At 48.7% G+C, this 22,328-nt stretch overlaps 1 protein-coding gene across 2 annotated transcripts in view; it reads right to left on the bottom strand.

Moving 5' to 3' along the window:
* Positions 1-1,388: 1,388 nt before the first annotated feature.
* The window catches only part of CLPB (ClpB family mitochondrial disaggregase), a 73,243-nt gene continuing 52,303 nt past the window's right edge, over positions 1,389-22,328 (bottom strand). Inside the window, exons 8-16 of one of the 2 annotated variants that reach the window (XM_066568561.1) lie at positions 16,050-16,127; positions 13,894-13,949; positions 10,703-10,747; positions 8,634-8,795; positions 6,868-7,024; positions 3,925-3,998; positions 3,344-3,463; positions 2,834-2,938; positions 1,389-2,061 (exon numbers count right to left, since the gene is read on the bottom strand). In XM_066568561.1, coding sequence (XP_066424658.1) covers positions 1,810-2,061; positions 2,834-2,938; positions 3,344-3,463; positions 3,925-3,998; positions 6,868-7,024; positions 8,634-8,795; positions 10,703-10,747; positions 13,894-13,949; positions 16,050-16,127 — 1,049 coding nt within the window. In that variant the 3' untranslated portion in view covers positions 1,389-1,809. The remainder of the gene's footprint in view (positions 2,062-2,833; positions 2,939-3,343; positions 3,464-3,924; positions 3,999-6,867; positions 7,025-8,633; positions 8,796-10,702; positions 10,748-13,893; positions 13,950-16,049; positions 16,128-22,328) is intronic. The other variant, XM_066568563.1, reaches the window with a different exon arrangement.

Below are 22,328 nucleotides of genomic sequence, written 5' to 3'. Positions count from 1 at the left end.
TTGCCACCCACACTCTCCAGCCTTCATTGCCCCATGGAGTCCCCCAGATGTGTCGGGAGGTCCTGGTGGGTGCCCCAGCCCCACAGCTGCTCCCAGCGGTGCTGGAGGCCTCTGTTCACTGCCACTCTGTTCCTGGGGACAAGGCTGGGGTGCTCCAGTGTGTCCTGAGCCCCTCCACTAGTGGCACCCTGTGCCCTGACTGGACTGGGTGCATGAGGTTCAGATGCAGGGAACTGAATGTGTCTGGCACTGCCAAAGAAGATTCTTCTTCCAGATCCCGTGTTCCCAGGCACTCTTCCTGGCAGTGGAAGCCCATTTACTCTATTGGCACCAAGAAAACCACCTCAAAGGGCTGTGGAGGGCCCGTGTGGCTCCTGCCTGTGGGGCTACGATCCATGGGGCTGGCACAGCTTGGCATGTGGGATGTGGCATGATGGAGGGTGGCACAGTGTGTACTGGGACAGCATGGAATAGGGTGATGTGACTTGGCATGACAGAGTGTGACCTGGCACAGCATGACATGGCACAATGTGGCATGGCACAGTGTGATAGCACAGCACGGTGTGACAGGATGTGACACAGCACAGCAGGGCAGGGCACACCTGGGGGCACAGCCAGAGAACAGCCGTGCCCAGAGGTGCACACCCACGCACACGTACATGCTACACCTTTGTGCTTCCATGCACACACATGCAGAGCTCATTGCACACCTGTGTGCACCTCTGGAACTGAATCTGACTTTAGGAGGCTCCAGCAGAGCCTGGTGACACTCCCAAACCCTCCAGGGATGGGATCCTGCTCCAGCCCCTGGCATTAAGCCAGGAAAAAAGCTACTGGGATAGGAAGGGGGTTCAAGGAATCCCCCACCAACCCTCCTTGTATCCCTGGAAGACAGGAACCAGCACCAGAACCAAACCCTCCTGGGGACACCAGGGTAGGGGGTAACAGTGGGATGGGGATCCTATCTGCATCCCAAGGACAGTGGCTTGGGGCTCATTAATCCTGGGAGGGTTCGATTTCCATATATATTTCATGTTCTACTCTTCAAAACCCTGGGGTGGCCCCAGTAGTGACCATGTCTCCTGTTCCACCATGAGCAGCTCCCTGAAGAAGCCCCCATGGGACATGGGGACAACCTGGACAGCTCAGTTCCACTTGAGATAATAAATATTTCCTGGAAGAAGGTCATGAGAAAAAGATTCAGCCAGGGGTTTGCACCAGGATGTCACCTGGCTGGGCTGGGGGGATGTGACAGTGGGTCCCAGCTCCCAGTGGTATTCCCCACTCTTGGTGACATTCCTGGCTCCTGGTGATGAGCAGGAGACCCAGGAGTGCCCTGGGATGAGGGTGGTGATGTCAACAGCTGCTCCTTCTGGGGACACAAAGGGTTGGATGCACATAGCATGTTTATTGCCATAAAGAAACGGAAGTACAGAGCAAGTGCCTGGTGGCTTTTATCCTCACTCAGTTCCCATTCCTCACCTTGCCAGCCCAGCTGACCCAGCAAGCCCCCTCCCACGGGAATGCCAAGTTCCCACATGGTCCGCAGTTTGCCTCCCCCTTCCTTAAAAACCTCCACCATCCTGTGAAACCCCAGGACCATCCACTGCCCCATCCCCGAATGGCACCAGGGCCCCTTGTCACACACAGCTGCACCCCTGGAGCCCTTCGTGCCCATCCCAGGGCAGCTCCTGCCCCTATCCATGTCCATGTCCATGCCCAGCGGTGGCAGGGCTGTGGCTCTGCCCTCTCTGACACTGCTCACTCCAGCTCCTGGGGTGTTTTATTGTCACTGGGAGTGCCCAGCACTCACAAGAAGTAAGTGATGTTTTTGGGGTTCAGCGGCGCCTGGATCTCCAGTTTCCGGGCCTTGCGGTCCTTCTCCACAATCTCCAGCCGCAGGGTCGGCACCTTGGATTTCTCTGTGCTGGGGGAAGATCCCTCTGTGGTTTTCAGCAGCTGCTTGTCCGAGTCCTCCACGATGATCCTGAGGGTGCAGCCCTGTGGCAGCAGGTCCTGCTCGTAGGCAGCTGCCAGCTGGTTCACCACGCGCCGCTCCACCTGAGGGACAGACAGATTCTGTCAGGGAATCCCTGTGCAAAGTCTCCCATGGAGATGGCCAGCTCCTCCCCACACTCGGGCAGTGCAAAATCATGCAACCTTTTCTTCATCCCACTTACTCCCCGTCTCTGGAGTGTGGGTGTGCCACTTTCTCCACAAGACCACAGACTTCTCCCCAGAGATGAGGACAGTCAGACCCCCACAGCCATGAAATCACGGAAGGTTTGGGTTGAAAAGGCCTTTTTAAAGTTTGTTAACATCTCATACCCCCCTGCCATGGGCAGCAGCACCTTCCACTAGACCAGGTTGCTCCAAGCCATGTCCAACCTGGCCTTGAACACTTCAGGGATAAGGCTCCCCCAACTTCACTGGGCAATTTGTATCAGAGCCCCACCATCCTCACAGGGAAGAATTTCTTCCCAATATCCCATCTAACCCTGCCCTCTTGCAGTTCAAAGCCATTCTCCCTTAATTTATTACTCCAGGCCCTTGTCCAAAGTCCCTCTCCAGCTGTCTTGGAGCCCTTTTAGGCACTGGCAGGGTCTCTAAAGTCTCCACAGAGCCTTCTCTTGTTCAGTATGAACACCCCCAGCTCTCCCAGGCTGTCTCCAGAGCAGAGGGGCTCCAGCCCTCAGAGCATCTCCATGACATCCTCTTGATTTGCTCCATGGCTCCATCTCTCTTTTGATGCCTTTCCAATTCTGGTTTTCCCTGGGCAGTGGGGCTGGAGGTGACTTCATGAACTTCACCCCAACCTCCGTCTTGCCTTCACCTCGTGTTTGATGGAGCGGGCACCGTAGTGAAGGTTGTAGCCATCAGCCAGCACGTCCATGACCTCCCTGTCCCACTGCAGGGTGATGTTGTGCCTTGCCTTGGCCTGCCAGGGGGGAGGGAGGAAAAGGAAGAAGAATTATGGATGTTTCTCAGCAAGCCTGGCACCCTTCTCCTTGAGCAGCAAGGATGCTGCACAGGGGGGCTGAGAAGGGCTGAGCTCCACCAGGCCAGTTCTTCCACAACAAAGGAACCCCAAAATCCCTTTTAGCCCTCAGAGAGCTCAGATGTGCAAAGACCAATTAGACAAATGACATCTATGAAGGCAGCCTGGAGCTCATCCCTGCTGCGGTCCAAGAGGAACCATCTCTGCTGCTTCCAGAGGTCCCAGCTCTCCCCAGCACCCCAAGTTCAACAGCGTGTATGATGACCCCAGGGCAGGTGCTCCAGAAGTGATTTCTTCTGGAGTTATTCTGAGAAGTTTCCTCTAAAGCCACTGATGTTTTTATACCTTTTTGGCCCAAAAATTGAGCTCCTTGTTGACCAGCTGGATGAGCTCTGAGTGGCAAAAAGGAAGAAAATAGACAATTTCATTGATCCTCCCCAAGAACTCGTCCCGTCTGAAGTGAGCCTGCAAGAACAAGGGAGGAGGTCAGCAGGGAGAGGGATGGTGACCCTGATGGGAACAGCAGGGAGAGTGGCATTGCAGAGGGAGCTCCCCAGGGATCCTCCCACCTCCCACAGCTCCCAACAGCCATCCATCCCCCACGCCATGGAGCTGGACAGCATCAGAAACATCTTAAACTGGAAATCATGGGGATGTCACTGCAGTCAGGTTTCCCTGACCTTGGGAGAACAGAGAACCCCCAAATCACTGCAGCACTTCCTGTCCTGAGTCCCCTTTGCACCATGCACCGTGGCTCCACTCCAAGAGTAAAGAAGCTGTGATTTATTTCTGCTGGGCTCTGACCTCTCCAACATTTTAGTGGGGTTACATCCCTTCTCTCAAAGCTGGTAGAGAAATACAGGGAAGGAGTCTGGGACCAAAGCTCAGGACACCTGAAACTTGAGCCATGAACACACTGTCCATACCTTCAAGATGGGGCGAATAACCTTTTCCTTGAACTGCTTGGAAATGGTGATCTTGTCAGTCATTTGGACATCCTCTGCAAGAGAGGTGGAGAGGGGGTGTCAGTAGGGACAGTGGGACAGTGGCTTCATCTCTGTCTGGGTGAGCTGGAGCTGAGGGCAAGGAAGGGTCTGGGGGGTACTGCAGGACAGACCCGGGACCTCCACATGTGCCAGCAGTTTGCTTTGGCACTGTGGTGTCCCTGCACTTGGACAGCAGTTCTGGGTGCTGTGGTGCTCCAGGGGAACATCCTGTGCTGATGTGGCTCCCTTGAATGGCCAAAGAGTCCTGGCTCTGCCTCTGCTCCCTGCTCTGTACCCACACGAGTTGCTTCCAGGGGTTTTGGGAAGCTGAAGTGTCCAGTTGGGCTCCAGAGCAGCCAATGACCTGACACACAGAGCAGACTGGCCCTCTGGGGCTGTGAGAACTGGAAGAGCCTGTGGTCTCTCCAGCAAGCACCAAACTCCTGCTCAGGGTGCCTGCAGCACTGCTCAGGCTGCAGTCTACTTCCCTCTGCTGACTGCAGATGGAGCCAGGGTCTGGCTGCTCTCAAATCCTGCCTCCTAGACACTCTGGATGCTTGGCTGCGGTGTCACCCTTCTTCCTCCCAGTGTTGTCTTTCTCTTTGTCTTCATCATCCCAGTTCTTCCCACAGCTTCCCCCATTCCACCCCCATTTTCCTCCACGTGCTGTTTGACACCAGGGTGCTCACAGGGAGGAGATTCCTGTGCTCTGGATTGGATCCTGGCAGGCAGGGCAGGGCAGGGCAGGGCAGGGGACACAGGCCATGCTGGGTGCTGGGACCCTGTCTCAGCTTTGCAGCCTTGATGAAGATTGCTGCCCCTCACCAGCAGTGGCAGAAAGGGTTCTCAGGCTCCACTCAAGAGGTAGTTTAGGCTGGAAAAGCCCTCTGAGACCATTAAATCCAAGCGTTCCCGCAGCACTGCCAAGCCCACAACTAAATGTGTTCCCAAGTTCCACATCCACACATCTTTTAAATCCCTCCAGGGATGAACTCCACCACTGCTCAGGGCAGCCTGTGCCATGGCTGGACAACACTTCTGGGGAATAAATTTTCCCAATATCCAACCTAAACTTCTCCTGGCATAAATTGAGACTGTTTCCTCTTGTCCTGTCACTTGTTACCTGGAAGGATACACTGATGCCGTGGCTGCATCCTCTGTTCAGGCAGCCCTAGGGAGTGAGGAGGTTCCCCCTAATGCCCAAAGTGGTGCTCTGGAATCACCTGATCCAGTTCCAACCCCTGTCTCTTGGGCAATGATGCCAATAAGTGCCAGTGTTTTGGCAGAGGAGAGCTGGAAAGGCAGAGGAGCCAGCACTGCTACCAGCATTCCACTTCCCACATGTAATATCTGCTCCTGCCACTGGTAGATGCAGAGCCCACTGGGGAATCTGCTCCTTCCCTTTATCTTCCCATTTATCTCCCTGCCAGGCACTTTAGTGACTTCCTGCCATGGCATCTCCACACTGAGAGCTCAGAAAATGGGCAGGAGCTCCTTGAAACCCAATTGAGGGCAGCTGCTGTGCCCAAATGCCCTCCCCAGCTCCTCTCCTGCTGCAGCTGTACTGTCCCAGAAATTAAAATTCAATGCTCTCCTCATTGAGCAAGGAAGCTGTGGCATTTTCAAATGTTATTCTGGAAGGTTCAGTTGATGATGTGTTTTGTCCTTTACCTAGCCTGATTGAAGTTTAAAGATTCTGAATTAAGCCAGTGTCAACAGCCACTTCTCCAAAGTAAAAGGAAGAGACTGGGAGAAAGAAGCTGGAAAATAGATTTGATGACAAAATCCTATGTTTTTTCCTGCTCCTGTGGAGCTGATGCAGGAATGTGGTGTATCTGAGATGGTACAGGCTGCTGGATACCTTGAGAAAAATGTGGCATCCAGACAATTAAGACCATAAAAGGATCTTAAAAACCCCAAAGTAAGTTTTTTAAAAACTGATGAGAAAAGAAGGGATACAGTCACTGTCCCTGGTTTCCTGGTTATCCAGAGGCACAACAGCACCTGATGGAAACAGGCTTTTCCTCTGCTCCATGTGACAAACACTGCCTAAAAGGGACAGTCCTTGGTGTTAGCATCACCATTCATCTGTATATCCCCAGAGTTACCAGCAAAGGCACTGGATGTTGCACATCAAGTTGTTCATTTTCAATCTCAGAGGCTGCCCTTGCTCTCCTCATTCCCCTTTTATCACCTAATTCACATTTTGGGAAGTTTTTCTCCAGGAGCCTGATATGTGAGGTGAGGGCTCCCATTCCACAGGGAAGTAAAATTCACTAAGCTCAGTTCTTTTGGGAAGGACTGAGAAGAAACAAAATTTTCCTCTTTCATATGAGCACCTGGACCAGCCACAGTCTTTTGCAGGAGGCATTTGGAAGGGTCCCAAAAGAAAGTGAAGGGTGAGTTGATAAAGAGAATCATGGAATCACATAAGAGTTTGGATTGAGAGGGACCTTAAAAACCATCCAGTTTCAATCCACCTGCTCTGAAATCCTCATTATTTGACATTGTATCTTCAGAGGAAGACTGCATCTTTAAGGCTCTGTCCAACCTCTCAGCCTTTCTCATTCTGTGCTCACGTCCCTGGAAGTGTTTCAGGCTGGATGGGGCTTGGAGCAACCTGGTCTAGTGGAAGGTGTCCTGGCCAATGGCATGGAGTTGGAATGGGATGGTCTTTAAAGTCCCCTCCAACCCAAACCCTTCTGTGATTTCTTGACTTTTTGGCAGAGGAGCATTCCCAAGTCATGTGGACCAGTTGGGACCAGTGGAGAGGGGACTGAAGGGTCTGGGTGTGCCCCTGCCAAGGGATGGCTGAGCTGGTGCCAAAGTTGTATTAGGAAGCAGGGAGGTTCATTAGGGTTTTGAATATTGAAGCTCCAGTACCTAAGTTTTCTGCAATCCTTTTCTTGCTCATCTCCATGGCCTCCTGCCGGAGCTGCAGTGCGTGCTGGGCAATCTCCTCGCTGGCCACGTTGGAGGTCATGATGAAGATGGCATCCTTGCAGTCAATGGTCTTCCCCTTTCCATCTGTCAGCCTGCCCTGCAACAACAGCAAGTCGACACCAGCTGTGTCAGCAGGTGCTGGAGGACATAGCCAAAACACCAGGAAAAACAACGTGGGTCCCGTTTTCCCCCACAGTGAATTTAATTTTGAAGGGATACCCAAGGATTGAGGTGGAAGGAAGCAAGGATGAGGTTGGAGAAGTCCTTGTCTCTCCGTGAATGGCAGGAAATTCTCCTGCACATGGTCCCAGTCTGCCCCATCCAGGACAGAATGGAATTGCTGGGAGATGCCTTGCCAGGAGGAGGATTGGGCAGTCCATGTCCTTGCTCAGCCTGGAGAGAAGGAGGCACTTCCTGCTCTCTACAGCTCCCTGACAGGGATCTGCAATGGGGGTCTTGGTCTCCTTCCAGGTAACAAGGGACAGGACAAGAACAAAGGGCCTCGAGTTGCACCAGGGATGGTACAGGTTGGGTATTGGGAAATATTTCTTCCCTGAAAGTGTTGTCCAGCCTTGACACAGACTACCCAGGGCAGTGTTGGAGTCCCCATCCCTGGAGGGATGTAAAAGCTGTGTGGATGTGGCAGTGCTGAGGGAAGGGTTAGACTTGATGGTCTCAGAGGGCTTTTCCACCCTCAATGATTCCATGACTGTGTGGCTCCCCAGCCTTTGACCCTCTGCCTACCTCCCTGTGATGGTTTTAGGTCTGACACAAGCCCCAGGCTCAGCTCAGCACTAATGCTAATGCTATTCCTAACACTGCCTGTGGCTGTGGTTTGGGCTGGGCAGAGCTCACAAATAACCATGTTATGGCTGTAACAGAGTGACCTGAGTAGCAGAGCTCCTCATCCCTGTGGGACTGCCCAGCACCACACTGCTCAAGTGACATCAACCCTCAGCCCCCCAAACAAATTCAGGAACCTCCAAAACACCAGTGCTCTTGATTAATAATATAAAAAAGATAGGGAAATAAGGAAAAAAGCAGCATCTCCCCAGGCTGTTTCTTTCCTCAATCCATCTCAAACAGCAGAGATCCAGCACAATGACACAAATCCTTGTTGGGTGCTTGAGATTAACATTTGGGTTATTGCCCTGTCAAGTTCCTGGTACAGGAATTGATTTCACATTGAACTGCTACTGTGATGATCTATGCAAGAAAAATGGTGTTATTAATCCTTAAAACAAAAACAAAAAAACCCTTCAAAATCTTCCAGCATGTTGCTCTGGAGTTTGGTGGCCTCTGAGGACAGACTGGGACCTTCAAAATCAACCAGAGAGCTGGTGAGTGACTTTGGACAAGGGCCTGGAGTGACAGGACAAGGGGGAATGGCTCCATACTGCCAGAGGGCAGGGTTAGGTGGGATACTGGAAAGAAATTCTTCCCTGTGAGCGTGGCAAGGCCCTGGTACAGGTTGTCCAGAGAAGCTGGGACTGCCCCATCCCTGGAAATGTTCAAGACCAAGTTGGACATGGCTTAGAACAACCTAGTCTAGTGGAAGGTGTCTCTGCCCATGGCAGGAGGGGTGGACTAGATGTGCTTTTAAGGTACCTTCCAACCCAAACTCCTCCATCTGACATCCCTCTCACCCCTCACTGTCCCCTTCTGCATGTCCCTTGTGTTGACTCTAACCTCTGATGTGGATTTACCTCATCAAACAGCTGCAGCATGATGGTGAGCACATCAGGGTGGGCTTTGTCCACCTCATCAAAGAGTACCACAGCATTTGGGCACTGCCTCAGCTTTTTGGTGAGCTGTCCTCCCTCTTCATGGCCCACGTAGCCGGGTGGTGAGCCGATGAATTTAGCCACCTGGGAGGAAGGAACAGGAAAGGTGAAGGCTGATCCATGGACAGTGGGAATGAAGCCCTTCTGGTAGCTCATCAGGTTGCCACCACTCTTTGCTGCTGACAAAACAAATTCTATGTTCTTTGTGACACCTATCACACCCCAGGTATCCCAAAAGCAGCTCAATAAGCAACAATTAAGCAAAATAAGGATTAAGCAGTTCCCTGCCCAGAGCTCAAACCAGCAGAATCCAAGGAGCAGGCATGGCCAGGTGGGAAGGCACCAGCCCTGCTTTGCTATGCAGGGTCTGAGCAACCTGTCTGAGATGTCCAAGACCTATTTTCATCCCTTTTAGCCTTTTAAAAGCAAGAATTCAAAGGATTATAAGTGGCAGGTGGTACTGGTGCAGAATCAAAGCCACAAGTAGGCTTTGTGGGAAGAGACCACAAGTAAAATACTTCTCCTATGTCATCACTCCTTGACAGGGTGTTTTTTAAAAACATTTAGAAATTTAGAAGTTTATATAGAATAGTATTTCTGACAACAGGAAAGTTTTGGCAAAATGACAGTTTTTGACACATAGCTTGGTGCACCTTACATCTACCCAGGTCTGAGTGTTATCCAAAGTCACAGCCAAACCATGGAATGGTTTGGGTTGGAAGGGACCATGTAGTGCCAGCCCTGCTGCCATACATAGGGACACATTCCACTCCACCAGGTTGCTTCAAGCCCCATTCAATCTGACCTTGAACACTTCCAAGGATGGGGCAGCCAAAGCTTCACTAGGTAACCTGTCCCAGTGTTTTACCACTCTCATTGCTAGGACCTTGCTACTTTTTGGGGAGACAGAGCCCCCCAAAGGGAGGGCTCAGGTCCAGGGGTGACCTTGGCAAGGATCACAGAAAACTTGGCACCTTGGACCTCCTGTGGCACCAGAACTGGGCAGAAGTTGTGATGGGAGGGGTGCACTTGACACCATTGCCCTGTATTCTGCTGGATTCTCCTCCTTTCCTACATGGAAGGTAGGCTGAGGCAAAGATCCCACTCTGGACTTAGCCATGTTTTGGGGATAAGGGGTTTGGGGTAAGCTGTGCCTGCCTGGGCAATGTTAGGTGATGCACAGCATGTGGCTGAGGGTTTCAAGATGATCCTCTGGATTCCAACATCTCTTCTCAGCTGCTCTCTCCCCAAGGGCTGACCCCACCCCAAGGGAATTCACAGCACTGGACACACATGAAATTTTCCTTGCTCCTTTGTCTCTGCTCCTAATTTGCCTCAATGTCTTTGTTCCAGCCAGGACAGGGTTAATTTTTGCAGTAACCAGGAGGGGCAAGTCTTGGACCTGGAGGATATTCTATCTTACCTCATGTCATGGAGCAGAGGGAAAGGAGTCTTCTGGGGAGAATGGGTTCCTTCTGGTCAAAGAAGAGCAACAGAAGGATGTGGAATATGTGAAGTAGCTGGTTCTGAGCTGGAGGGCGTGACTGCGGCTGGGTTGGATCAGTGAGCATTTTGCATGTGAATCTCTCTCCCTCTCTCTTTTACATACTTTTGTTTTTAATATTGTTGCTTGTTTGTTTTCTTATGTCATTTCTGTTTCCAGTAAATGGTTGTTATTTCAACCCATGGTCTTTACCTTTTGAGCCTCCAGTTCTCCTCTCCAGTCCACTGCTGTGGGGAGGGACAGGGGAGGCAGGGAGTGAGTGAGAGGCTCCTGGTTTGGAGTGTCTCAGTGGGAGCACTAAATTGGGGAGTACCATGCCTAAATCACAATACTCAATTAAGGTTGCTTTCTGGCAATTTACTTGCAATTTAATGCACAACTTGTAGCAGCTCCTGTTGTTCTGCTGTGCTCCCACCCTGACATACCAAAATGCCCATTTTTTCTGGATTAAGTTTGAAGCTTCTCCCTTCAGAGCCCATTTACTGACCTCATGCCTCTCCTGGAACTCCGACATGTCCAGTCTGATGAAACCCTGCAAGAAATTTAGGATGAGATTTGATCAATCTGCTCGCTGCCAGAGCTGGAGCAGTACTGACAGGGCTGAAATTCTCCAAATAAAATAGATATTTTTGTGGTTCAGCTTTTTAGAAATCAATCACAAGAAGAATGCAACACCCCTCCACAAAAAATCCAGCAAAAATCATAAAGGTGAGGTGAACTGGGCTTGTGGGTGATCACCTAAAACAGAGAATAGTGTTAGAGAATTTATAGCATCCACCCAAGTATCCATTTTGCATCTGAAAAGCTGATGATTCACTGCAGGTACCGAATGTTGTGATCATGGAGCTGTAATCCACATCCTAGATGGGAAAGGAAAAGAAGGGAGGGAGAGGAAAGGGGAGGAAATAGGAATATTTCAGTTGAAAAGGACCTCTCATCCAGCTGACCAAGGAGAAGCCAAGCCTCAGCTTCCCAGCATCATCCTGGAATAGTCAACCAGCCATGACCCCTGTCCACGAGGGAGAACGAGACATGAGACATGTCTGGGAACACATCTCATCTGGACATGGCACACTCACAGACACCATCACACAGGGATTCCAGAATTAGAGAACAGAATCACTGAACCCTTTGGGTTGGAAAAGCCCTCTGAGACAACAGAGCCAAACTGTTCCCTCAGCACTGCCAAGCCCAGCACCAACCCATGTCCCCAAGTGCCACATCCACACATCCACATGTGGATCTCTTCAGGAATGGGGACTCCACCACTGCCCTGGTCAGCCTTTTCCAGAGCTGAGCAGAAAAAAAATTCCTTAATATCTAACCTAAACCTCCCTTGTTGCAACTTGAGGCAGTTTCCTCTAGTCCTGTCATTTGTTACCTGGGAAAATAATGGAATCAGAGAATGGTTTGGGTTGGAATGGATCTTTAGGACAATCCCATTCCAACCCCCCTGCCATGGGCTGGGACACCTTCCACTAGACCAAATGGCTCCAAGCCTCATTCAACCTGGTTTTGAACACTTTTGGGGATAGGACAGCCACAGGTGCTCTGGGCAAAATACTCCCATGCAAAAATTTCCCTGAAAATTATTAAAATATCTACAAACTGCCCAGGGCAGAGCAAGATGGAAAAAAATTACTCTGTCTTTCAAATGAAAGGGGGACAGTTTCAGGTTTTCCTTTCTTAATCCATCAGTTCCTGTGAATTGCAGCCCCTCATCAGAGCCTCATCCCTCATTAGGGGACCAATGGCTGAGTTGGTTCATTCCTAATAAATCCCAGATTCCTGCTGCTATCAAATTAACACTCAGGGTTTAACTGATTTTCCCATTGGGTGTCTGGCCATGGAGCAGTTCCACGTGTGGGATTAGGGATGAAGGTGCTCTAGATCCAGGATTTATGGCTTCTGGAAGGCATTTATAGAAGCATGAGGAAAAGAACCAGAACAGCTGTTTTTATAGCATTGGTTCCAGCTTGGTCTTTCTACATGTGTTGCTGCATTGTGTGTCCATTCACTGCTGGAGGATGTGGGGAAGAGGGATTCATCTATGCACAGCTCTGCTTGTCTTTCCTTCTTTTCCCTGGCTCCATGTGGGAGAGAGCTAAGTACCTCTTACAGGTAGGCAGAGGCTTAAATGTGAAACATGGAAGAGAATGTAACATAACAGAATGGAACGGAAGAAAATTCCATTGGAATGGAATGGAATGGAATAGAATGGAATGGAAGATTGGGATTGAATAGAATGGTATAGAATGGAACAGAATAGATTAGAATGGAAGACATTATGGAATGGAATGGATTTGACTGGAATAGAATAGAATAAAATAGAATAGAACAGAACAAAGTAGAATACATTGCAATTGAATGGATTGAAATAACTAGAATGGAATAGAATTGACAGAATGGAATAGAATAGATTGGAATAGATTGGAAAGAAACAATAGAGAACGGAACAGGTTAGAAATCAATGGAATGGAATAGAACAGGACAGGATGGAACAGAACAGGATAGAATAGAATAGAATAGAGATAATTAGAATAGAATAGAATAGAATAGAATAGAATAGAATAGAATAGAATAGAACAGAATGGAATGGAAACCCCAGACACCACTGAAGTGTTCTCCTGCAAAGCCACCACCTCCATGAAATAATTCCAACCCATCTTCTCTAAAATCTAACCACTGGGTAACAAACTAAATAATTCAAACTGCTTCTGGATACCAAACACTTCAGCGCTTAAAATTTTGAGCAGGAAATCAATGTTGCATCGCTACAGTCCACACTGGCAGGATATGACAAATGGTGGAGGTGGGGACATGGAAAACAGATTTCTGGAATTTTATCCTCCGAACAATTTACAGTGATATTAGTAGCAGAGGCAAAAAAATATGTTCACAACACAGGATGTCAAAATTCAACAGGAAGCACAAATGTTACATCAATTTAAATTTTTCCAATTCAAATATTCTGGTACAGACAGGAGCATAGACAGTGTTCTGGGCTGATCCCAGTGTGGGCAGCAGAGTGAAGTGGGGATTTTGCCCCTCTGCTCTGCTCAGGTGAGACCCCACCTGCAGAGCTGCCTCCAGCTCTGGGGTCCAACATCACAGGGATGTGGAGTTGTTGGAGACAGTCCAGAGGAGGCCACGGAGATGCTCTGAGGGCTGGAGCCCCTCTGCTCTGGAGATTGGCTGGGAGAGCTGGGGGTGTCCAGCCTGGAGAAGAGCTGGCTCCCAGAAGACCTTAGAGATCCTTCCAGGGCCTAAAAGGGCTGCAAGAGAAGGGCATGGAATGACAGGACAAGGGGGAACAGCTTGCTACTGACAGAGGGCAGGGTAAGATTGAAGAAATTCTTCCTTGTGAGGGCAGTGAGGCCCTGGCACAGGCTGCCCAGAGAAGCTGTGGCTGCCCCATCCCTGGAAGTGTTCAAGGCCCATTTGGATGTGGCTTGGAGCAACCTGGTCTAATGGAAGGTGTCCCTGCATTTGACAGGAGGGGTGGAACTGGATGAGCTTAAAACGCCCTTCCAGTCCAGACCTGTGACTCCATGACCTTGACAGGTCCCTCTCAGTGCAGAAGCCCTTTCTCAGGGCAGCACAGCCACACAATGAACCCCCTGACGACCCTCCCAGCATCCCTTTTAGTGCCAGCACAAAGCTGGGATGAGCCATTACCTTTTTGATGTCCTTATGGATGTACTTGGCTGTTTGCTTGGCCAGCTCTGTTTTACCTGTTTTGGAGAGAGAAAAATAAACTTGCATTATACCAGCTCTGTCCATCTTCTGTCTGTTCATCAGCTCTGCTAACACCAGGGCTGGAACTTCCTGCAACCAATACATGGATTTTCCTTGGGAAGTGGTACTGCTGTTTTATCTCCAGGATCACATTCAGTGGTGTCCCAGCCTGGGCAGGGTGAACAGATGCATTAGAATAGTGACATCTCTGCATTGGCTCCTTCAGCTTTAATTGACTCTCACATGATGGGAACAAAGCTCTCAATTTTTTCCACAAAAAGATGTTGATGATCAGATCAGATTTTTGCTATATTTACCCTCAATATTCCAAGTTCCTTGTGCAATGTCTTGTAATTTCCAAATAAAGAATTTCATGGAAATGGGGTGTTTTTTCTATGCTTTATATAAGATGACAGTAAAAAAAAAAATCTCAGATTAAGAACAGTCAGTAATGGAGCAAATCCACCTTGGAAGGCATTTATAGAGGCATGAGGCATTTATTGAGGGTGAACACATGTACCAGCTCATTCCAGGCCATGTCCTGTTCTCCCAGCTCATCCATCTGGGGAAAAACTTCATTGAAGAGGCAGTTTTATTCAAGTGTGGATGCCAGAAAACTTCTCTTCCCTGTTGCTAGCCCCCATCATGACACTGCTGGCTTTGTCAGGTTGATCAGGGCAAGGACTGGGCCAATTTTGGCTCCTGGGGTGACCAGCAAAGCTGAGGTGAAGCCAGTCCCCCCTCTGGAGGATGGATGCTCTGGGGGTTCACACTGGTCCCTTGCACACCTGTCAGCAGTGCACTGCACATGGATCCCTGTAGGATTTACTTGCACACTGAAAAATAAATGAGCAGGGACAGAAATAACTACTCTGAAGAAAAAACCCACGTGTTTTTAAAAAGAAATTAGGTGGAAAAGTACATTCTTACTGGAGTATTGTACATCTAACCACAGCTGCATTGCAGGGACAATAGATCTGGTGGTCAGATCAGTAAATCATCAAAAAAAGGGCTACAAATACAGGAATTCATGGGGTGTGCTCTGCTCCACCTGATAAATCTCTGCCAAAATTTTACATCTGATTTCAGTTTGAGCTTTGCTGACTTTGGATGATGCTGGATCAGAGCTCCTGATGTGTAAGGATGCAAGAAACTATGCTTCCCATAAAAAAAAAAAAACAGAGAAGAGGAAAAGAAAAGAAAAGAAAAGAAAAGAAAAGAAAAGAAAAGAAAAGAAAAGAAAAGAAAAGAAAAGAAAAGAAAAGAAAAGAAAAGAAAAGAAAAGAAAAGGCCCCATGGAAGTCCATGGAAGTGGAAGAGCCAACAATTTACATCCCTGAGTCTTTAGATATGCTCTAGCAGGACAATGAAGTATCAAAAATATTTTATCCTGATTTTATACAGCTTTATAGCAACTTATTTGGAGTTAATGCTTGGCCTGGTACTGTTCTGCAGCAGGAGCAAAATCTCACCTGTGCCCCTTTAACCCCCCCAGCAGTGGAGCATCAGCACCTTCTGGAGCCCTTTGGGAGGCAGTGGAGGCAGGAGAAGCCCTGAGGTTGTTCCAAATGTCACAGATCAGTTACTTTGAAGCTGTTTTGTTGGGGTTTTTTCCACAACTAAAAGTCATTTGGACCATTTCATGAACTGATCAGCTGTCATGTGGCATTTGATTGGGCTGGAGGACAAATCTTATCGGTGTCAATAAAACCCTGTCATTCCAAAGCAATCTGTACTCACAGGAGCAAATGAGCAGAGATTCAGTTTGCAGGCAGCAAATTTCTACTATTATCCCACCATTCCCATTGGAATAAAGGGTTTTTGACCAGAAAGTTGTTAAAGTAATACTTTTACTTTGCAAACTGCCCCTTTTTGAGACTTGGAGGGGGGCTGTCCTCTGGGATAACTCAGCATGAGGCTGGATGTGACTGTGTGTGCTGGTGTCCAGCTGGGGTCACCCTGCTGGATGATGGCTGACCCGCTGAAAGATGACAGTGTGTTTAACTGGTATTTCATTCAGACCCTGCAGCCCTGCAACAGCTTCCACCCCCTCTCCTCAGGGCTCTCCATCCCCCTCCCCACAACCCAAATGTTACCTATTCCAGATGATCCCAAGAAAAGAAACACCAGCGGGTGCTCCTCATCATACCAGCCATTTTCCTTCCTCCGAATCGCTGCATTTGAAGACAATGAAAACAAAAAAAGAGGGGGGGGGGGAAGCATATAAATCAATGCCACAAAGCAAGTGTAATTATCACTAAGTATACACTATGTTTTACTGCTCTCTACCCACTCCCAGTCCTCCCTGCCATTAGCGCTCTCTAATTTGATTAGCTAGCCAAGGCCCCAGAGACACCTAATAAGGTTAGCATGGATTTGGAAAGCTGCCCAGAGCAGATTTCGGATAAAGTTTTCCAGGATGTGCACTCAGCGTTGCCAGGGAGATGGTGGAGGGGGGGACAAGGATGGATGGATGGACAGAGGGATGGAGAGGCACTCTGCCTCGCCAGCTCCCAAGTGCAACCTTTCTGTGAGGAAAAACCATCAGATTTGAAGAGGTTTATAGGTTATTTCTGGCATGGAATGGGAAGAAAGAGGTGGCTGAAGATCACAAACACTGAATTGGTGCAAAGATTGGGAAAAGTGTGGTGATTATCTCAGTGCTTCCCTGGATAGCGGCATCCAAGTGCATCCTGGGTGTAATACCAGTGGAAAATTTTACAAAAGGCAAGAGCCCTGATTCCTTCCCAGTCTGACCAGCACAGCCCTTTCTCAGGACAGACACGATCTGCTGTGCAGAGTGGGTGGTAGCTCCTATCCCCATGGGTGCCCATGGCTCCCCAAGGTACTCTTCAGCCCCCCAGAGCAGCCTCAGGCTCTGTGAGCGTGCTCACCAAACCAGTAACATCATTGCACTGGGCTTATTTAAAGGAGGAGGAAGTGCTTTTGAGGCCAAAAGATCAAATCTCATCCTCTGCTGGCTGGATCTGGTCTCTGGAACACGGAAGTGGTTTCTCTGGATCAAACCAGCTTCCAGTTCAATGTGAGAGATTAACTGACATCCCAGCCTTTCTGCTTTATCTGCAGTATTTCAATCCAGCCTGTAAATCTTGTAAGGTGTTTTGTAAAAGAGAACATGCACTGTACAGTCTCAGGACCCCTCAGACCCAGCAAGGTCTCATGATGGGCACATGGCACCCCCAGATCCAGCTGAACCCAAAATGTGGCACATTAGGAAGCAGGGCAAGAAAATGGCAAGATGCCCAAAAATTGTAACTGACAAGGAATTTGAAAGTAGTGGGGGAAAACAGCAGCAGAGGAGGTGGGATGAGCAGAAGGAAAACACTGGGAGAGCTGTGCCTTAAAGCTCTTGGAATGCTGCTGCACACAGGCATGGCAAAGCTCGGCCTCTGCTGCCTTTCAGTGGTGTCCACAGCAAAAACAGGAATAAAGCCAAGAAAGAATAAACCCACTTCTCCTTATGACTGTCACCCTCAAAACACAGCTCCCTCATCTTCTGGCCACTACCCTGGGTCTCAGCCTCTGTCCTTGTGCCTCAGTCCTGTGTCTCCCTTGAATAAGGCACTGGCTGTCTCTGTGGGGAGCTGTGGGTTTATTTTCTTCCCTGAGCTGGCAGAAGGGCACAAGAGTGGCTTTTAAAACTGCAGAATTCTTAAATTCAATCTCAAAGTCAGTCCATAAAACCCTTTTCTTGATGGGGTGTGGTAAATAGAAGGCACCTAAAAAAAAGGGATCCTAGGCATGGCATGCCACTAGTTCTTCCTGCGCAGGAGAACAAACTGACATGGGAAATAGGTAGTGCCATTTTGCACAAAAAATATTTGCATATAAAAATATTTACAATATTTCCATTTTGCAAATAATAAGAAATGGAATGTCACAGCCTACAGCCTGACATGGAAATGCTGCCTGTGCCAGCAGGGACACACTGGGAAGATGTTAAACAGCAGCAGCTCAAGTCAGATATTCCAGCAGCTGAAGTTTATAGATGCATGGAAGGGTCTCATGGGAATTTGGAGCTGCAAGACCTGCATGAAACCGAGCTCCTCAGAGTCCATGCTTGTATTCCAGGAGACCCAGGTAGCAGGGGAGCCAGCAGATCCAGTGAGGATTAGGAAAACAAGAGCAAAGCCTCACTACAAGAACAAATCAATGAGCTGAGGTTAATGATGAGGGGTGTGAGGAGTGACCTGACCACAGTCATTAAGTATCTCCCCAAGAAGGCACTGAACTTGCTCAGCTACAGAGAAAATTAAGGTGCTCCAGGGGCTGGAGCGAGAGGATCAAACTACAAATAAAGCAGAACAGTTTTAATAACGAAGGTGATTAACCACTGCAGCCACTTAGGAGGAGAGTGGGACTGAATTCCTAATCCCTGTAAAGTCTGCAGGGAAAGTCAGAAGGGCTTCCCAAAAGCAGTGGTAGCTCAGGATGAAGATGAAGGTTTGCATCACTGTCCAAACATAAAAAAATCCCCAATTTAACTTTAAATCCAAGGCATGTAGAATCATGTAACTGTAGAAGGGTGTGGGTTGGAAGGGACCTTAAAGACCACAGTTCCAACCCCTTCAGAAATGGGACTGAGTACTGGGATTGTGCATTTAGTGGGAGCAGAACCCCAGTGCTTCAAGGACTTGCCATTCCATGCCTGGGCACAGGCAGATGCATTACCTGTCCCCCTGGCCGTGCTAATGATCCCTGACTCCTGCCAAGGCTTCATTAGCTCGGGCCAAGGCCAGATGCAGCACTGGCTGGTGCCTGGCTCCATCTCACCCTGCCTGGGCATATCAGCATGACAGACCAGCTTGGCTGCAGCCAGCAATCTGGTTCTGTTCAAAATACTGGGCAAAGACTGGTGGGAATCCCATCCTGTCCTTCAGCTGCTCCCTTGCCATGTCATCCCTGGAAACAGCCATCAAAGGAGATGAGGAGGAGAAAATGCTCTGCCACTGACAGGGTGGTGCAGGGAAGGGTCTGTGCTGCATCCCTCTGTGTGCCCTTCCCAGCACTGCACAAGTTCCTTCTCAACCCTTTACAGCAATGAACGAGAGGTCAAACACCTGGGGTGGGAAATTTCATAAAAACTGATGGGGAGTAACACAACCGCCAATAATTCCTGCAGCTATCTCAGCTAAGATAATAATGGTAATAAAAGTAATAAACTTCTGCTTTGGGGCATGGAGTGACCACTCACAGGGTCAAGCACGTTCAGGGTCCAAAGACACTGGGGTTAAGTGCTGCCTTCTTCCCCTCCCCTCTGCAGCAGGATGCCAGAGTTTATGGATAAATACTCAAAGCAACTCCAGGGATATAAAGCATCCCTTAAAAAACTACCATAAAGTCAGAGCTTAGATTCAGCATGTGATCTCTGTCAGTAGATGTGAGCATCATATTTAGGAAGAAATTCTTTCTTATGAGGCTAGTGAGGCACTGGCACAGGTTGCCAAGAGAAGTTGTGCCTGGAAGGCCAGGCTGGTACTAGGCTTAGAGCGACCTGGTTTAGTGGAAGGTGTCCCTGTCCACGTCAGGGGGTTGGAATGAGATGGGCTTTAAGGTCTTGTCTAAGCCAAACTGTTCCATGGTCACTAGTCAGCAGCATAATCAGATCAACAGAGTGTAAATGCTTTTCTACAAGCAGCCCGAAAATGATGAGCTCCTCCAGCACTCTTGAAGTTTGGAAAAACGTAAAAAATCTGGGTATCCTTAGGGATGGGACACCACTCCCTAGGTTCTACCACTGGGGCTGGAGGAGGCTCTCTCAGGCTGTCCAGTGCAGTGTTCATCTTCAGCAGTAGGAACAGAAGCCCCATCCTGGACCAAAGCAGAACATCAGTACCAGTTCCAAGGATAAAAATCCCAGCTAGGAAAGCCAAAGAAGCACTCTTCTCCTTGGAGTCTGCACTGCCAAAGCAGCTGCTGGCCATGCTGACCGCTCTTCACTGTCACCCAAGCATGAAATCTATGCTCTGCCTCTGGGAAAGCTGCCCCCTTCCTTCCTCCTGGCATAAATAAATAAATAAATAAATACCAGGAGGGAGGTCACACTGCTGTGCTGAAATCTCATTATGACATTCAGCCCCAATGTCCAAAACAAGAGCCTGATGATGATGACGCTGGGGCCTTCTTCTGCAGAGCTGTTCCTGGCATTGCTGCCGTGCTCTCGCTTTATTTCGTCCATCTGTAACAGTGTGACTGCAGCCCTGCGTCTCCAAGAGGCCCTTCAGCCCACTATTGAACTGATAAATTCACTGTATTACTTTACACAAATCAATACCCCAGCAGTTATCAGCACTTGATGTGACTGAAATTGGTTTCAGCCAATTTGTGAGTGTAATAAATGTCCATTTATCAAATCAATTCATTCTGCAGGGCTCCTCGGCCTGTCCGGGTTTGGGGTACCGCAGGGCGAAGGCTCTGGGGCCAAGCCCATCCTGGGATCACTGCTTCTATCCAGGTACTGCAGTGATGCTCCAGGGTCTGCAGCATTCCCAAAGAAGCTCTCTTTCAGCCCTGCTGCTAGTGGCTCAGGCTTATGGAACCCCAAATTAGATCAAAGCTGTGTCCTTGCAAAGTTTCACCTGACCTGCAGGCAGCAACACACATCAAAAAACAGCCCTATATTGTCCAAAATAACCCCAGTTTCCTTTGGACCAGAGCAGGATGATAGTCCTCCTCATCCATTTCCCTACACTTTTGAAACACTGACTGATTTTCAATATCATAGCTTCTAAAATTGGGAATATTATCATTAAAACATAGATTTTTCTGCACTACCCTTTCTTCAAAATCCTGAAAATTACCTGCATTACCTGAAAAATAAACAACACTTTTCCTTCCTCTCTCCTTATTCAACTTCAGGAAGAGCTGGAACAGATTGCTTCAACCCTCAAGGTTTATTCCCCCTGAAAAGGGGAAGTGGTAGGATTGAACCACGCTACTTCTAAGTGAGTATTGACCAGCAAACATGGTATATCCATATAAAAAATATATTCTTTACTTGGCATAATATTTAGGATATTAGACCAAAAAAAAATTACACACATATATACACATATATATATATATATATATATATTTCGGAAAAATGCCTCCTTTAGCTTATAACTTCAGAGAAGAGATGTTGCTGATCCCCTCTGCCTCCTCATATTCCAGTGAAAAGGCAAAGCAGCCCTAATCAGATCCAGAGCTCAACCATTTATGGAAGTGGCTGGAAACACAAGCCTAAGCCTTTTAGCTGCTCATTTGTATGTACCAGTTAGAGAATCCCAGCAGTTCCTGAGATGGCAGCAATGACCTGCCTGTTTCTGATGGCAGGAGATGGAATATTTAATGGGGATTTTGTTAAGATGAACTGAACATCTACACCCATTGAAGGGGGTGGCCAAGCTGCCTCCCACTATCAACCAGTCAGGCACCGGTAGAAACCTTTTACACTGGGAGATGCCCAGTCACCATCAGTTAACCATCATCCACCTTCTCCCAGTCCTGTCCTGCTCCACATATCAGAAAAGAGTGCTGCAGGGCTTGGGTATATCCTATGGAGGCATTGGGGGAGGATTTTCCCTCTGGCAGTGATGTCATGCTGTTGGGGCTGTGGCTGCAGTGAGCTCCCCACCAGCGTTCCCAGTGCATCCCCTTGCAGGGGGTTGCTGGGATAACAGCTGGACTTGGTGATCTTAGAGGGTTTTTCTAAATTATTCCATAATTCTGTGACTCCATTCTATCCCCATTGCTCCAGACCTTGTGTTAGTAACCCCAGATCACACGTTCCCTTTGTATTCTGGCTAAGCCCCTCTGGAGACTGTTTGGATCATGCACCGAGTGACAGATTAAATCCAATTATTCAATTAAGGCACCAGTTATAAATTAAACATATCAGGCAGGCTTGGTGGATCTGAAGATGTGGTGTGTGGCAGGTCTGCTCACCAGCAAATGGCAGTGGTGAGGGCAGAGTGGAGGGATGTAGGGTCTACAAAGCAGCAGGAAAACCAGCTGGGCACAAAATAAATAGCAAAGATAGAGAGGAAGTGCTTGAGAGAGAAAGTCCTGTCTTAAAATTCATCCTTCTGGACAGAAAACAAAAAGAAAAGAAAATGAAAAGAAAAACTGGACAGAAGGGAAAGGGGAGGGAGGAGGGGACAGAGAGTCTCCCACTACCTTTTGGTCCAATATCCTGAGGCTGTAGGGGTATCAAGCACATTCCCTATAATTCAATAAGAAAAACCTCCATAAAGGCAAGGACGTTAATGCGCAGAAACGCCACCTGTGTCAGGAACAGGCACTGCCCATTAATCACAGCTCCCCAATTAGCTGGGCTGCTGCCCCCAGGCACAGCCGTTCTCTGAACACACAGG

The sequence above is a fragment of the Molothrus aeneus genome, chromosome 2 (genome assembly GCF_037042795.1).
Source record: "Molothrus aeneus isolate 106 chromosome 2, BPBGC_Maene_1.0, whole genome shotgun sequence".
Classification (NCBI taxonomy): domain Eukaryota; kingdom Metazoa; phylum Chordata; class Aves; order Passeriformes; family Icteridae; genus Molothrus; species Molothrus aeneus.
This window is presented reverse-complemented; position numbering and strand designations above follow the sequence as displayed.